Raw genomic sequence first — 17,353 nt, 5'->3', positions numbered from 1 at the left:
TTCCAGTCTGAAATAGATTTTAAAGTGGTTTACCATGCAAAAAAAAAAAAACAAGAAAAAAGTGTAGGCTTCCCCCAAATTATTGTTACTATTCAAGATTTATATAGCGCCATAAGTTTGCCCAGCACTTTACAACATGAGGGCAGACAGTACAGTTACAATACAATTCAATACAAGAGGAATCAGGGGGCTCTGCTCATTAGAGCTTACAATCTAAAAGGGAGGACCTATATCCAAACTTGCATTTTGGGTGGCCAGGAAAGGGGGAGCATAACAAGTGTGTACCCCCCTCCCTCCTGAACCACATCAGGCCATATGCCCTCAATATAGGGGCTACCTTGCCAGGGGGCGAGTCCCATGCAAAACACCTTGACCCTAAATTAGTGAGGACAAGGGCTTCTTCCCCAACATCCTGGCCCGGTGTTTGTAGTGATTTGCAGGCAGGGGGCTTTTCGGTATTTTCAAACTTCAACTAAAATTAAGGGGACCCCCAGATACCAACCCCCAGGTCAAATAAAAGGAATGCATCCAAGGAGCATGGCAGCAAGTGTATGTTGGTGTGAACCAATCCTTGATGAGAGTGACATTGGACCTAGATGCAGGAGCCTCAGCTGGAAGTTTAAATCTAGCCATAGATGGATCAAAATGTGTCCAGTTCAGCAGGTAATGGCTGAATTTTAATCCATGTGTGGCCGTCCCTGTTTGACAAAAGTCAAACGCTAGATTCTCCTCTCTGCTCCAGATGTCAAAATATGTAGGAGAGAAAGTATTCCATAAACTGCACATCTCTGAAAATCCACTGTGAATGGATGTAACATTCTCAGCCCAGGCTCCAGCCAGGCCACGCCCCCAAAATGTTTGGAAATCAGTGGCTGCAGCCAATCAGCAGCAGCTGTTGATCAACGTGTTCTGACAGCAAAGACTACTGTTGTCAGAATACAATGTCCAGGGGAGGATTTCTCCATCCGCTTCACTTGCTTGGATAGAAGAATCTGTTAATTTTTTTTCGCTCAGCCCGCTGGCTGAACAAAAGCCAATGACCCACCTATGGTCAACTTTACATAGGTCAGCCACCATGGATTGGCACCATAGGGGACTTTGCTTGTTGCTAGTAGCTAGGTCTAGATCTTCAGGATATACCTGGATTGAAGTTCCCCATGAGTTGGGCTTGTTTCATCATTTCCTGATTCGATCTATATCCTGAAGGAACCATGGAAATGATGACTTCACAGAGTTTACACTGATTTTTATAGTTAAATTAGAGGAAGTTCTCATTACACAATGCCTTCCATTTAAACAGTCATTCGCTCTGGCTGTTCACATCACCATGCAAGAAAATGTTGTAAAACAGTTATTTTTTATTATGAAAAATCAATCTGCTTTGTGTCATATACAAAAATAAACTCAAAAGCGGAATGTATAAGTTATTCCCTTTATAGAGCAACGTAGAAAAAAAATCACAAGGCCAGGGAAGAGAGGGAATATTATTTGGCAGTGGGGGAGGGGGAATCATGGATATAAGCCCTTGTGGACACATTGTGGGATAGGGAGGATAGATTAATTCAGGCTGTACTTGGACAAAGTGGAGCTCTTGGTGGGAGGGAGAGAAAAATAAAATGGGGAAGGGAAGGGATGGGAAGGGAAAGCAAGGGAAAGAGAGGGGGAAAGGGAAAGGAAGGGAGACAGATCAATATATTAGGTGTATATAGGCCCTTTTAAAGCACCATGCTTCAGAGAAAGCCATCACCCAGGACTTCATCATTGGTTTTACACCAGAGTGGATTCTGGAGTCTGCTCCTGTTCTGGCCTCTTATACCATGCTCATATTGTCCTCTTCACTGCCTCCAGTATTAGGGTGCTGCCAAGAAAAAAAAGTTGTGAAGTTAAAGTATTAAGGACATCAGCATTGTATCTCTACCAGCACACAAAAGAAGACAATCTGTCAAACATGGTGAAGGCACTAAACAGTACACCCTGTGTTGGAAGCTCATATAGTTTAGGACGGCATTTGTCAGAGGAGCCTTGACCTGACAGACCCGGCTGAGTGGTTTCAAGTGTATTTGCAGATCCTTGGAATAAAAACCTCCGTCACTGTTCATAAAGTGGAATTAGGTTTTCTCTGCTGATTAGCTGGACTGAGTGCTGGAGAATTTGTGTATTGCTTGGTGGATTATCCTACTCATGTGCCCCTTTCCTGTACTGGTTCTAAATGTAATCTGAGATCCTCCCTTTGGCAGATCTGAAAACATCTGAATATTGGCAAAGCTTTTCCACTCTATTAGATAGATGAGTTCACTTGCAGGTAAAGGTATTGATTGCACACCTTACCTGTTAATACAAAGATCCCCAACATGCTTTCCAGCAGAATAAATACATACATACATATATACCAGTACATGCATACATACCAGTACATACATACATTCCAGTACATACATACATACATATATACCAGTACATGCATACATACCAGTACATACATACATTCCAGTACATACATACATACATATATACCAGTACATACTGTGGTGGTTTATGTAATAATTTATTCTAAATATGTAGGGCGGTGTCCTCTCCCTTAAACAAAATATCGCAGTGCCTCCACCCGTTAAAATACGGCAAATATTTAATGAACCAATAATTTGGACAGCTTAATAATTTGATCACCACTTAATAATTTACCTTGAGTCCTTTTTACCAGTATGATTCGTACCAAATACACAAAATTTGCCTTTTGATAAATAAATACATTTATTTATGTACAAAATTTATATATATTAATACAAACGCAAAAAACTGGTGATGAATATATACTCCTACACACAATCAAAAATATAATATGCTAATCTTGATATGGGATCATACAATATATCATTTCAATTTAAAGGGAAAATATCAAATTTTGAGGGATTATTTCTCATTTTTCGTGGCCATAGAAAAATAAGAAAGTATCTCTGATAATTTGCACCACACAACACCACAAATTAGTTAGTATGTAATATATAACCTCAATACAATATTCAAACAGTTATGTTAATGATAATTTAGAGGACCTTAATACATTCCTAACAATAAAATGTTATAAGTCTTTAGAAAATTGGAAATATCAAAGAAAATTACAATATTCTAGCACAGTCTCACCACTCCCAGAATTTAACTGAGCATCAGCGTCTCTGGTGGAAATCTCTTCCTTCAAAATGGCAGCTGGAAGTCCTCAGCAAAATGGCCGCAGGTAGCAAGTGAGGTATAGTGCAGTATATAGTAGCAACAGGGTAGATAAGAGATAATTTAGAAGTTACAGCAGTCTTAGAAGCTGTTGCAGAAGTTTTAGCAGATCAGAAGATTGGAAGCTTGGAGGAAATTCAGAATCTTGGAAGAAAATCAGATCAGATTCAGATGGATGAATCGATGGCTTCTTGATTGATGGAATGATGGATTCATGGATCCCTGGATTTTTGAGGTGTCTGGTCTTTTAAACCATCTAAGACCTTTGTTTCGAGGGACCTCCCAACAGGCTTGTTGATTGGCCGGTTGAGAAGTGTGCGCACCTAGAGATATTCCTCACCTGTCCACTGGGGACAGTCCGGTATCACAAATGAATTGGTGGTCTTAATGATGACTCATCCTTTGATAGAAACAAAATGTCTTTATGTATCAAATATATGCCCTATTCAAGTATAGTTGATTTCACTACTAACTCTTGGATAAGGACCATAGAAAGATGTAAATACATTTGGTTTCTCATTTTCCTGATATTTAAACTGTATTGGAATAGCTGATTTCTTTTTGGAAATATAAAATTTACCCCAATTCACAAATCATCTTCTTCTTCATCACTTTAAACTTAGCTGAGTGGGATGCAATACCAAACCTTATCGAATAGATTTCCCTTGATAAAAAGGTGTTGGTAATATGCTTTTTGATAATGTCTCAGTTCATGTATCCCAAACTCTTATTTTAAATGACCCAGGTTTCACCCTATACTGTGTATACAGTTCAAGGAAATGTGAGGAGAACCTCATCCATTGTTGGGTAAACAGACTGGACTGGAGTTAAACCTCAGTATTCAATAGCTATTGTGACATCTCAAGAAGTTTGTTTGGTCATCACACACTTTCCAAGCTTTTGGGAGAGATAAGACAATGAGGATTTCCTCTCACCATTGTCACTTTCAGACCTCCTATATGCTCACCTGCAGACATCCAAATAGTGGTGTTTGACTCTCATTGTCTCTTAGACCAGTTTCTTCCACTCATTGTGTGTGTGGTAACCTCTTGGAATCTCACTTGAAATTCACTCTAGAATGTTAACCCCTAACAGTCAGCTGGGATTCCCAAATTTGGGATAATATAAATTTTTTAATAAACAGTCCCAAAAGTCATTACAATACATACATACAAACAGTAAAAGTAGCTCTTTTAAATGCCCAGGTTCAAACATAAAAAATAGAGCACCAACATCACTTCTGATCTACTTCCTGATGCATTCTAAGCCGGAACACAAACTGGAGCTCAGGGAATAGCTCCAGATCATTTGGACGCCATCTTGGAGAGACCCAGGGAAGCTGTATGCTCGGTGAGAAGATCGAAGTTTCTAGTAACCTTACAGAGTTATTTGATAACCTGATTACATATACAGTAATACCTCGGTTTACAAAAGCCTCGGTTAACGTAATTTTCAGTTTACGAATGAAAATCCATTGAAAATAATGCCTCGGTTTACAAATTTTTTTTGCAATATGAAGTTTATATCGGTGCTGATTTTTAAATGCAATTTCTGGCTTTTTTTTCCCTTCACTATAGCTCACAGAATTAGCTGTCACTTTCCCCGGTGTTAACGGAGACTTTGTTTCTTTTAAGAAACTAAAAGGAGACATTGTTTTTTTAACTCAGGGAAATAAACTAAAAGTAAACTTTCCTTCTTTTAGCTGGGGGAAAGCTGACAGCTGAATTTCTGAGCTATAGTGAAGAAAAAAAAGAAGCCGTAATTACATTTAAAAAGCAGCACAATAAATAAAAAAATGGTGTGGGGTCCCCCCTCCCATCCATACCAAGATGTTCGGGTCTGGTATGGATTTTGAGGGGAACTCCCACAACAAAATGTAAACAAAAAATGCTGTTGGGGTCCCCCCCAAAATCCATACCAGACCCTTATCCGAGCATGCAGCCCGGCAGGTCAGGAAAGGGGGGGATGAGCGAGCCATACCAGGCCACATGCTCTCAACATGGGGGGGTGCTTTGGGGCAGAGGGGCTTGTTGATGGGGACAAGGACCTCTTCCCCACAACCCTGGCCAGTGGTTGTGGGGGTCTGTGGGCAGGGGGATTATTCGTATTTTAGTAGCATTTACTATTTTCTGACCTCCGGAACGGATTAATTGGTTTTCCATGCATTCCTATGGGAAACAGCGTTTTGGTTTACAAATTTTTTGCTATATGAAAAGTCCTGCAGAAGGAATTAAATTTGTAAACCGAGGCATGCCTGTAGCAATTTTAATACAGGCTGTCTGCTTGGTTTTCTCCTTGCAGGCTCAGGCATCTATATCGGTTCCCTATACATCTTATGAGGACTTATGAAACTTTCTTTGGGAGTCCAAATTCTTATATGTCTGCTCTGAATGGTACATTTAATGGTAAGTTCTGTTTGTATTCTGGGGCAGGGGGTACAGCCCTGGCCATGTAGATCTGTGAGGACAAATGATTTTTTTCTTATTTAACGGATTTATTTTGGAATCTTTTTTCCTATTTCCAGTGCTATACATGCACCAGGCACCCCCCGCCATCCCTCAGCTTGTTGCCCTCCTTCCCCATTTTTCCTGTGCGTCTCCCATTCTCTTTTATCATACGGGATGGATATCCATTATAGTGACTTATTTATTGGTGGAGATCTGAGGTCCTGAGGAAGTGGGTTTCCCATGAAACACGTCAACCTGAAATCAGTAGTCTCCAGGGACTTTACAATCCAAGTCACCATTGTTCATGCAATCTACGTGCATCTTTTCTTGGTGTTTTTAAAGATTTTGTTTGTTACATATATTTACAGGTGAAACTCGAAAAATTAGAATATGGTGCAAAAGTTCATTTATTTCAGTGCAGCAACTTAAAAGGTGAAACTAATATATGAGATAGACTCATTCCATGCAAAGCAAGATAGTTCAAGCCGTGATTTGTCATCATTGTGATGATTATGGCTTACAGCTCATGAAAACCCCAAATCCACAATCTCAGAAAATGAGAATATTCCATGCAATCAATAAAACAAGGATTGTACATAGAACAATATCGGACCTCTGAAAAGTAGAAGCTGCATATGTACTCAGTACTTGGTTTGGGCCCCTTTTGCAGCAATTACTGCCTCAATGCGGCGTGGCATGGAAGCTATCAGCCTGTGGCACTGCTGAGGTGTTATGGAAGACCAGGATGCTTCAATACCGGCCTTCAGCTCTTCTGCATTGTTCGGTCTCATGTCTCTCATCTTTCTCTTGGCAATGCCCCATAGATTCTCTATGGGGTTCAGGTCAGGCGAGTTTTCTGGCCAATCAAGCACAGTAATCCCACGGTCATTGAACCAGGTTTTGGTGCTTTTGGCAGTGTGGGCGGTGCCAAGTCCTGCTGGAAAATGAAGTCAGCATCCCCATAAAGCTCATCTGCGGAAGGAAGCATGAAGTGCTCCAAAATCTCCTGGTAGTTGGCTGCGGTGACCCTGGACTTCATGAAGCACAGTGGACCAACACCAGCAGATGACATGGCTCCCCAAATCAACACAGACTGTGGAAACTTCACACTGGACTTCAAGCATCTTGCAGTGTGTGCCTCTCCATTCTTCCTCCATACTCGGGGTCCTTGTGCCTCTCCATTCTTCCTCCATACTCGGGGTCCTTGGGCCTCTCCATTCTTCCTCCATACTCGGGGTCCTTGTGCCTCTCCATTCTTCCTCCATACTCAGGGTCCTTGGGCCTCTCCATTCTTCCTCCATACTCTGGGTCCTTGTGCCTCTCCATTCTTCCTCTATACTCGGGGTCCTTGTGCCTCTCCATTCTTCCTCCATACTCGGGGGCCTTGTGCCTCTCCATTCTTCCTCCATACTCAGGGTCCTTGGGCCTCTCCATTCTTCCTCCATACTCGGGGTCCTTGGTTTCCAAATGAGATGCAAAAGTTGCTCTCATCAGAAAAGGGGACTTTGGACCACTGAGCAACAGACCAGGTCTGTTTTTCTTTAGCCCAGGTAAGACGATTGTTGTTCAGGAGCGGCTTGACAAGAGGAATACGACATTTGAAGCCCATGCCCAGGATTCGTCTGTGTGTGGTGGCTCTTGATGCACTGACTCCAGCCTCAGTCCACGCCTTGTGAAAGTCCCCAACACTTTTGAATGGCCTTTTCCTGACGATCCTCTCCAGGCTGCGGTCATCCCTGCTGCTTGTGCACCTTTTTCTTCCACACTTTTCCCTTCCACATAACTTTCTATTAATGTGCTTTGATACAGCACATTGGGAACATCCAACTTCTTTTGCAATTACCTTTTGAGGCTTTCCCTCCTTATGGAGGGCGTCAATGATGTTTTTCTGCTCAACTGTCAGGTCAGCAGTCTTTTCCATGATTGTGATTCCTGCTGAACCAGACTGAGAGACCATTTACAGGCTCAGGAACCCTTTGCAGGTGTTATGGCTGAATGAGCTGATTAGAGTGGGACACTTTGAGCCGAGAATATTCCACCTTTTCACAATATTCTCATTTTCTGAGATTGTGGATTTGGGGTTTTCATGAGCTGTAAGCCATAATCATCACAATGATGACAAATCACGGCTTGAACTATCTTGCTTTGCATGTAATGAGTCTCATATATTAGTTTCATCTTTTAAGTTGCTGCACTGAAATAAATGAAGTTTTGCACGATATTCTAATTTTTCGAGTTTCACCTGTAATGTATAAAAATTAAAATATCCAGTCTCTGCAAAACAGCCTGAATGGCTGGAAAGTTCACTTATTACTTGTGCCATCATTTTGCCCCTTTTATGGTGATTTACTTACACTCGTGGTTGTTGATAATAACAGCCCAGCATACAGGAATGGGGAAACCGACTGCGCAAAAAGTAAGACCTTTTATATGAGAAAGATAAAAAAGAGAAATTGTTACTGAGAGAAGGAAAAGTATATTTAATGAATGACACAGAGATATCCCACACTTACACATTTCTTGCCGGAGTGATACCAATACATAGCCAACAATTCCAACACCATCACCAACAGAAGAGCGAGGAGGCCTGTCTTTGAGGAGCCCTGAAAGAAAATTGTTATTCATTTTAATATTATTATTTTTTCTCAATATTGATATATTTTATTCATTTGGATCTAAAGATTTACTTCTTGTAACAACTGATAAAGCGTCTCACTAACACCAGTTCTACCATTTGATACGATAGACCTTGTCTATCCGAGTCTCCAAAGTAAAGACTGTCCATATTGCCTCAGAGCAGCCAATGAGAGTAAACTTTACTGGGAAATGAAAGCTTGAATCCAATTGGCTGTTGTGGGGAAAACCAGTAATTTCTAACTTCAGAGGCCCCTCCCTAATCCCCTCCCTAGCGCTGACTTTAAAGAGCAGCTTAGCTGATTGATGTGATTGTTGAACCCATGAGATGACACAGAATAATATGGAGGATGCCAACACCGATCTCCTAGATGCGTGACTGTCGGGTTTACCCGTTGGTCTTACCTTTTTCATGAATCCATTTGCAGATAAAGAGTTCTGATTCACTGCCTACATACTTGTTCTATGCCAGTTTTTCCCAAGGGGTTCATCAATGACCGCCTCCATGCTTCAGTCTGTACAGACTGGCTTTAAAGTTAACTTGGGCGCAATTACAGTCCTGCCTAAAAGTACACAAGGTGTCAATTATTCAATTTTTAGGAAGCATTGTCCGTGCTTGTGATTTTGTTTTATATTACTACTGGGGCCTGAATTTTCCTGACTTCATGACTAAGCCCTGCCCACTACCATGCTCATGTCCAATCAGTGGCCAATATGTGCATTCTCATTGGAGACTCAAATTGCAGATGGAGGAGCCTAGTCCTAAAATAAAAAAGCCAAGATGCAGTAACGCAGAGAAAGTAAATCAGAGAGGAGCACAGAAGAGGCTTTCCTGCATAATAAAGGTAATAAAGTCCATTTGTACTGTCTTTTCTTTGTTGGGTCTTTTACTTTTGAAATTTTAAAAATTAAACCCCAACTCTGGGCACTTAACTTGTGTGCTCCTCTGGAAGACGGCGCCCCCCCATGCTCTGACTGTGGACTTTCCCTCAGTGCCATTACTGCATTTGGTGTTGGTGATGTCAGGAGTTTAGACCGGTGAGTGTGAAATAGTAGAAGATCAGGTAAGTAGATCTTCTTTTCTATGTTCCCTAGACCTAAATGAGAAATTGACCCTTGTACTATGGGTGAAGCCCCACTTGGGTTCAAGCCAAGGTTTTACGGAATTGGGCTTTCAGTACAGAAAGTTAAGTATTAGGTTCAGTGGGGATTATCTCCCTCTTTGTTTATTTTTTGCCATTCAGCCCTCCGGCTGTTGGCACTATCAGACTCAACCTTTGGAATTTGCAGATAGTAACAATTGTTATAATGTGGACAAACCATTTTTTTTTTTAAAGGCTTTTGCCTCTCAGTGCAGTAAATATCGGGATTTGTAACGAGCAGTAATTCATAGTCTGCATGGATACTGACCTGCAGAGCTCTCAGCCCTGAGGTAAAGTTACGTGGCTGACTCATACCCAGGCTGACTCATTCCAGGCTGCTGTCCTGCCTCTGAATAAAAACTTGTCTAGCTCCCCCTAGCTAAACCTGAGGAGTGCTACAGCTGTTTATTGTGATCATTTTATAAATATTTTCCTCCATTAACCTCCAATTTAGAATACTTTGACTTTGCAACTCCAGAGGAGCTATAAAACTATTCACACATCTTAACTAATATGTTCTACAGCAGGGGTGTCCAACCTTTCGACACTCCTGGGCCACATTGGAAGAAGAGGAATTGTATTGGCCCACATATAAAAAAACACTAACAATAAAGATAGCTGATGAGCAGAAAAAGTCAGGCAGATGATCGGATTCAAACTATGTGATGTGTGGTTAGGCTGTGTGTGTATACAGTGTGCCGGAATGAGAGATGGCCAGGCAGTAGGGTAGAGGGGGCTTTTGGGGGATGTGTAACTGAAATCTGGGGGGGTGCATCCCACCCCAGAAGCCCCCTAGATCCTGCCAAGCAGTACTCACTTGGCTGGAGCTAGCTAGCGGGAGTCCCTGCATGTGCTGATGGTGCTATTGCAAACCCGCCATCTCCAACATTCCTCCAGATGTGCCGGGACCCTGCTTGTCTGTGCCAGCCACCACCACAGGTGCTATGCCAAACACAGTATTCCCACCATCCCTCAAGATGTGCCTTGGCTGCATTCATAGCCACGAGTTTACAATTTTGTGTTGTTCCATATGCATAGAGCTCTTGTGTCACATGTGGCTCACTTCCTTTTTGACCCTGTGGATTCAATATGTAGCTAAGGCAATGAGATGTCCTTTCCATTGCTACCGATCAAGATTAATCAGTGTTCAAGCCAGCAACAGAGATCTTGCTGCATCTGGCTACAGAGGGAGACTGGAAGCCTTTCTATGTCTCCGGCTACTGGTGATTTGTTGCTAGTGAAAGAAATGCCTACCTGACTTCAGCCAACTTGGGATGGAGTACCATTTGTGAAAAATGTTAAGCTGCATAAGTGTCATCTAGTACTTTGGGGCACATTTATGCTGTCATTGGGTAATTTTATACATCATAGCTACATTAGGTGAAGTTAGATCCCTGATGGTTAGACTGGAGCTGTATAACAGCTCAGGTGCAATAGCCAGAGGGTTCAAATTCTGGTGAAGACTGAGAGGCTGTGCAGGCCAGCCCCTCTGGAATTTCCCCCTGCTCTAAGGCTTTCAGAGGAGGCCTTGGAGACAGTGGGTGGATTTGAAGAGTGGTTGGCTGCACCTTTGAGGGACCTCAGCAATTCCCCAACAGGAGGCTTGTCATGGGGCTGGACTCCCTTAAAAGGTGTTAGAGCCTGCTCAGTAGCAGCAGTTGGAGTGAGGGAGTGGTGGCAGGAGTGTGAAGAGCAGGAGCTGAAGTTAGGTGGAGAGAGAGGGAGAATGCTCAGGACTCACTGGTCCCGAGAGAAGATCACCTCTTTGGCAAGGGAGGAGCAGCCCAGATGATAGGCCTGGAAGCAGCAGCCATTCCACAAGCTGTGCAGGAGAGGATCTGAGTCAGTACACCTACATCCCCTGGGCATATAGGGGAAGGAGCAATCTGCAGGGAAACCAGATTGGCTCCCTTCTACTTATAGGAACAGGAGCCGGATCCCCTGGTCAGGAAGGAACGTTACCAGGCTGCTGGGTGAGGAGAAGTTCATCTGGGGACAAGAGTATTACAACTAGAGCTGCTGGCTAGAACTCCAACAGAGACTGTGCTTCAGGAAAGGAGAAGCTGTGAATAGTTCATGAAGTTAATTCATGAGTTCAGTACCCTTGGGCATCCTATACACCTCTTACCCATCCAAGTTTAATCCCCTCAATAAAAGAACAAAACCAACGCTCAATGTTTTATTTTTCTCTGAGGATGACTGCTGTGTGAAAAATGCTAACGGGCTGGCTGTGCAGTTTTATAGGAGGACCTAAATTCAACAGCAACCCCCAAGTGGGTAGTGCTACATTCCCATGGACCCATATTGGACTGTGATAAAGCATAATGTCTATATCTGTCCATGGCACCATTATTATACTGCACAGGGGCAAACCCTTCCTTCTTCATGCCCCGGGGCACACGTTTCGGACGGTCTATAGGATAGGTGAGCGGAGGCACAGTGCCAGACTGGGAATCACAAATATGCTATAAAGGAAAGAAAACAGTGGTGTTCCCTCAATATTATGTTAGTATAAACATGTTTAATCAGATCAACTAAAGAGAAGGTATAGATTTATTTAAAGTAGTTGTAAACCCAATCACTTATACCTCATGGAAGCTTTAATATAGTATTGTAGTTTCGAAAGTCATTTTTAATCCTTTTACATATGCAGTGTTTGATGAAATACTAATTGGTGGTTCTGCCATGAAGGTCTTTGATCGTGCATTCCTGTTAAATAGTTACCAAGTGTCTTGGATCTTTGGGGTCCTGGGGTTTTGGGCATTGTCCTTCAGTGTCCATATCCTGGAGGATGTACTAGAGGACTGCCACTGACACCATCCATGGGGCTTATTTTACTGCCACTTTCTCTTCTGTGTACTCCAAGGCCCTATTTTGTCTAAAATATAGCAAAGCAAAGGGGGAAGGGTGCCACACTACAAGCCATAAGCCAGGAAGTAACGTCCATTTTATTGACCATGTCCAATAGTGTTCCCTTCACGATGCCCTTCCTAATTATTTTAAAATGTTGCCAACCGTGCTGTTATGGGGTGACACCTACAGTATCTCCTAATTGTGATCCTGCATTGTCACCCTGTCACATGTTCCTCTGGTGAAGACTAAAAGTGGCCAAACTAGTACAAATTGTGCAAAGAAGCTAGGCTATAGTATGCCTGTGCAACTGAAACTGTGGCAAGTGCATGTAGATAGGAAGTGGCTGAAGGAGGCTGGAGGAGATCAGAAACAGAGATGGGAAAAGGGATGAATAAAAAAGATGAAAAACAGATGTTGCGAGGAAAAAAATCTCCGTATTGGTTTAAGATACATGGTGCACAGAGAAAATGACCTTTTGATCAGGTTTACATCTACTTTAACTCTGTAGCTTTACCGATTTCAAGCAGTGCTGGGAGAAGGTCATCTACAGACCAGGGCAAAGGTGCTAAATTGTTAAATGTCCCCCCCCCACATGTATGAGCCCCCCCATTTTCCTAGCTTGAATCCTCTCTCTAAAGCACAAATCTCAAAAGAAAAAGCACAATCCTCAATCCTAACACATCCCCCCCAATTTACCCTCTTAGCACAAATACCCTCCAATCATCCCTAGTACCACAAACCCCCCCCCCCCAATAAAAAGCATAAATTAACTACAATTATGTACATCCCATGTGACTGTTTAATCTACTCAATTCTGGTAGTTTGGGAACAAGTTATATCATTATTATATTTACGCACCAAGCTGGAGGGAAGTAGGAAGTCAGAGAGCAGCAATGAACCACCAATATTAGATAATATCAAGATTTCACCCTATACACAGAGAAACAAAATGATATATTTACATTGTATCAATATGGATATATATATATATATATATATACAATATTTAGTTTATTTAAAGGGCTACCATGAAGTTAAAGAAGCCCAGGTTCTCACATCTCTTGATGACTCTGGCAGTGAGACATCTCCATCTAAAGTGGTAATAAGGTTTTGGCTTTTAAAAAAAATCAACAACAATGTCATACTTACCTGCTCTGTGTAATGGTTTTGTACACAGCAGCTCTGATGCTCTTCTTTTTGGGTGCCCATGGCTCCACTCTTGGCTCCTCCCCCTTGACCAGTGCCCCCAATAGCAAACCACTTGCTATTGGGGCACTGGTGCCTGCTCACTCTTGAGCCCGGCTTTATGCATCCATAAGACAAATAGAGCTGCGGCTTGGCCCCATCCCCTGCTCTCTCCTCATTGGCTCACTGGCTGTGATTGACAGCAGTGGGAGCCAATGGCTGCTGTCTTAGCTAATCAGGAGAAGAAGTCAGCCATGGCTCTTGTGCAAATCGCTGAACCGAAAAGGGGCTCATGTGAGTATTAGGGAGGACTACTGCATACAGTTTTATTACCTTCCTGCATAGAATGCAGGAAGGAAAAAACTTTCTGCCTTTACAACCAGTTTAAGCTATTTTTTTTATATTGAGGATGTGGCCGAAGGAAAAGTAGACCATGGAAGAGACACCTCATTTCTGAGGGTCTGAGGGAAGTATGCAGATCCTCCTCCAAATTATTGAGTTCAGGGATTTCAGTGAAGAATACTGGTAATACTCCATCATACGAAGACATTGTAGACAATTGTGCTATTCCATCCTTGTGGTAACAGTTTGGTGAAGAATAAGTATAAATCAGCACACACATATATATATAAAATCCTCAACCATCCCTTAAAGTCATATCAATATCCTTCCCCTGAAGTACTAATAAAATATATATTCATTGACTTAAACCCAAAAACCCACAATTATAGTGAAAAGATCAAAACCCAAAGAGATTACCCAAAAAATAAAAAATATCAAATATATATAAAAGAACAAAAATAAATAAAGTCCCAATATGCAAAGTGTCCAAGTAATGTGTCCAAACAAAGATCAATTTCTTGATAGGAAGACGCTTCCTACTCCACTGAAGAAGATGCAAATCAATCACAGGTGCTCTTCAAATACCTCAAAAAACAAAATCTCAACATAGTATATTACCTTTTAAATCCCAGAACTAAAGTGCCACACGTGTATCATGCAAAAAAAACACTCCAGTGTCACAGCACTCATGTGAGAGAAAAAAAAAAAAAAAAATTTAAATATCACTGCAAACTATATATAAAGTGCATAATTACCCTAAAACAAACAAATTCCAGTTTGTAATCAACCACATATGTACAGAGTGTCCTTAGATTGGTATCCTCTTGGTCCTCAGGACCTCACAAACAGACCAGGAATCAGTATGTAAATTATAATCATATATAAAATTTATTGTAGCCACTTACATATAAAAACGATAAAATCAGCAAGACAGCATCCAACTCCTCATGCCCAGTATGCGATCCCCTTTCCGTGTGTAGAGGGTCTCCCGATCACCAGGTAATTCCCCCTTGCTACTCCTATCCAGCACTATCACTTTGTAGCTCTGGGGGACACCTGAAGTGCACCGTTACTCTCCAGACCTCCAACACACAGGGATTCCAGAATCCAAAATGGCTGCCGCAGCACTTCCGGGAACGTCACGTCAATTAAAATGTCCAGCAAGTTCATAGAGGTATGATGGTCAGGTCAGGGGTCAACTCAATCATGGCTATCCTCTGTATATTTCTTTCTTTAGAGGAGAGTAGTGGACAAAACTGATGTGCTAAGATTAGTAACCCAGAAATTGATATAGTGTAAGCATATTTCTGATTGGTTGCTTTCAGTTCAGTACTTTGGAACCATGGAACTGTATGAACCCAGCTGTGTAGCAGATACAAAACTGAAACATTTACTCACGTGATAAACACTGATGTAATAATGAATCCATGGCACATACAGGATGAGAATCCCTACCTGTGGAATAGGAAACAAAATGAATTGAAAAATGGACATGGAGAGAAAGATGTCCAAGATGCCCCTTTTCAGGAAATCTATAGATATTGAGTTACTCTACCCAAAATGGATGTTTGAGTTAATTAAATTAGGACAAGGCATGAGCTTTCCAGCACCACTGGAGTCTAATCTCTCCCTAACCTCAGGACAGAGCTGTAACAAACCGAACCCTCTATAGTCCCATGATAGCAGTCATTGAAGATCACCCTGTTTCGGATGGATTAGCTCCAATGAAAGAGGCTGTAACTAGTACAACAATGAAAGTGGAGTTGCCTTGTCTACCATTGTAAAAAAAAAAACATAGGAAACTGAAAGATGATCCACAATATGGGAATATTAATCAAGAACACTCTGCAAAATACACAATATAATCTGGCCTATAGACTCACTCTGTACATACTCACCACATCTGATATACTTACCACATCTAATATCAGATAACTGGATGACGCTGAAGAAGGAAAACAAAATGTATATTTTTAGAAATCTCCTTACATACCATTTACATTGGACTTACTACAATGAAAAAAAAAGTATAATGTAAATTTTGGTGTGTTCTTTGAAGTTTGTCATTGATCCGGGTCATTGTATGGTGTATGGCCATTGGTGGTGGTAGTTGACAAACAGCTGGAAAACAACAATCTTCCTGCACTTGGGGAGTAGCCCCAAAGGCATTAGTGGACTACAATCAGAACTTGGCCTTCATGGGTTGCACTTGCCATGCTGCCCTCACAAGACTGGGGAGGTCTAGAAGCACTGCAGTAATGATAAACAAACAGAGGGCGCACCGGCCTAGTGCATTATCCTTTAAAATCATAAATGTAAAAAGGTAAGTGTCATACTCACAAAAGTCATAATGGTTCAAATGCATCTCATGAGTACAGCAAAAACAGTCCGCAAATGATCAAAGTGTACAGAAACAATGAAACATCTAAAGTTTGACGCATTTCGAGGACATGGCCTCTTCCTCAGAGCCTAGCTGTGAAATTTAATTGATTCCTGGCTCTGAGGAAGAGGCTAAGTCCTTGAAACGTGTCAGCCTTCAGATATTTCATCGTTTTTGAACACTGATGATTTGCGAAGTATTTGTGCTGTACTCATGTGCACCTTTATGACTTTTGTGAGTATAACACTTACCTTTTTACATTACATTTATGATTTTAAAGGATAATGCACTAGGCCGGTGCGCCCTCTGTTTGTTTATCATTACTACAGTGGTATTGACACATTGATCTGTAATGTTGAAGATGTTTTGTAGCTTCTCCAAGCCACTTCCTTTGTGGATGGTACCCCACCATTTATATCCACAGAAATAGCACAGACACCCTTATCCAATCATCATGGGTTGTGTCAAAGCAGATGTTGGTTGTCCAAGAAAATGATGGAAGGTATGGAAAATTATGAAATCACCTTGTTATGATTACATAAACCAATCACCAAGGAGCCAGGAAGTCTGTGTTAACCTACCCACAAGGACCAATATCTGTTCTTTTACCCTCACGACCCCCTGAAACTCAAACTGGGGTTTATTAAAACTCTGCAACACTGAGATAGTCATAATAAAGACAGGCTCTAAAGACAAAAAAAACGCAAACAACACAGGAGCTCTGAAAGATTCTGGCTACATGGATTGGGCTTTCATCCAATATCCACAAAGTCAAGCAAACTGTCAGGAATGGACTTGCCAGTAATGGTGGGACTCACCTGCCTTGTGGGCTGCAGTACCAGGGCTGGCCAGCGGGTGCTCTCAGCAATCAGACTCAACCCTGCAGCCAGCCAAACACCTGAAGCTGATTATGCAGGTGTATTTAAGGGATGGCCAGACCTGCAGTCTGGGCCTTGGTGTGTGTTTTTCCTGGGCCCTGTATCTTTTTACCTGCATCCCTGTCCCTGTTCCTGTCCCTGTCCCTGTCTGACTGATTCGTTGCTGACCCTGCCTGATCCGGACCTCTGCTGACCTCTCCTGTTTGATCCCTGGCTTGTGACCCCGACTATTCTCTGCCTGACCCCCTGTACCTACCTGCCCGTTAG

General features: G+C 42.0%; 2 protein-coding genes across 3 annotated transcripts in view; both read right to left on the bottom strand.

Annotated features, from left to right (window-relative positions):
• Positions 1–1,344: 1,344 nt before the first annotated feature.
• The window catches only part of LOC149451947 (uncharacterized), a 92,346-nt gene continuing 76,337 nt past the window's right edge, over positions 1,345–17,353 (bottom strand). The window contains exons 15-17 of one of the 2 annotated variants that reach the window (XM_089689901.1): positions 8,186–8,275; positions 8,027–8,095; positions 1,345–1,858 (exon numbers count right to left, since the gene is read on the bottom strand). In XM_089689901.1, the coding sequence (XP_089546027.1) occupies positions 1,811–1,858; positions 8,027–8,095; positions 8,186–8,275 (207 nt within the window). In that variant the 3' untranslated portion in view covers positions 1,345–1,810. The remainder of the gene's footprint in view (positions 1,859–8,026; positions 8,096–8,185; positions 8,276–17,353) is intronic. The other variant, XM_089689900.1, reaches the window with a different exon arrangement.
• LOC149451948 (uncharacterized) overlaps positions 15,155–17,353 on the bottom strand; it is a 33,698-nt gene continuing 31,499 nt past the window's right edge. Inside the window, exons 11-12 of the mRNA XM_089689895.1 lie at positions 15,745–15,773; positions 15,155–15,283 (exon numbers count right to left, since the gene is read on the bottom strand). Of these exons, the coding sequence (XP_089546021.1) occupies positions 15,155–15,283; positions 15,745–15,773 (158 nt within the window). The remainder of the gene's footprint in view (positions 15,284–15,744; positions 15,774–17,353) is intronic.

This window comes from Staurois parvus, unplaced genomic scaffold, assembly GCF_062004578.1.
Source record: "Staurois parvus isolate SC_StPar_1 unplaced genomic scaffold, SC_StPar_1.0 ptg000503l, whole genome shotgun sequence".
Classification (NCBI taxonomy): Eukaryota; Metazoa; Chordata; class Amphibia; order Anura; family Ranidae; genus Staurois; species Staurois parvus.
This window is presented reverse-complemented; position numbering and strand designations above follow the sequence as displayed.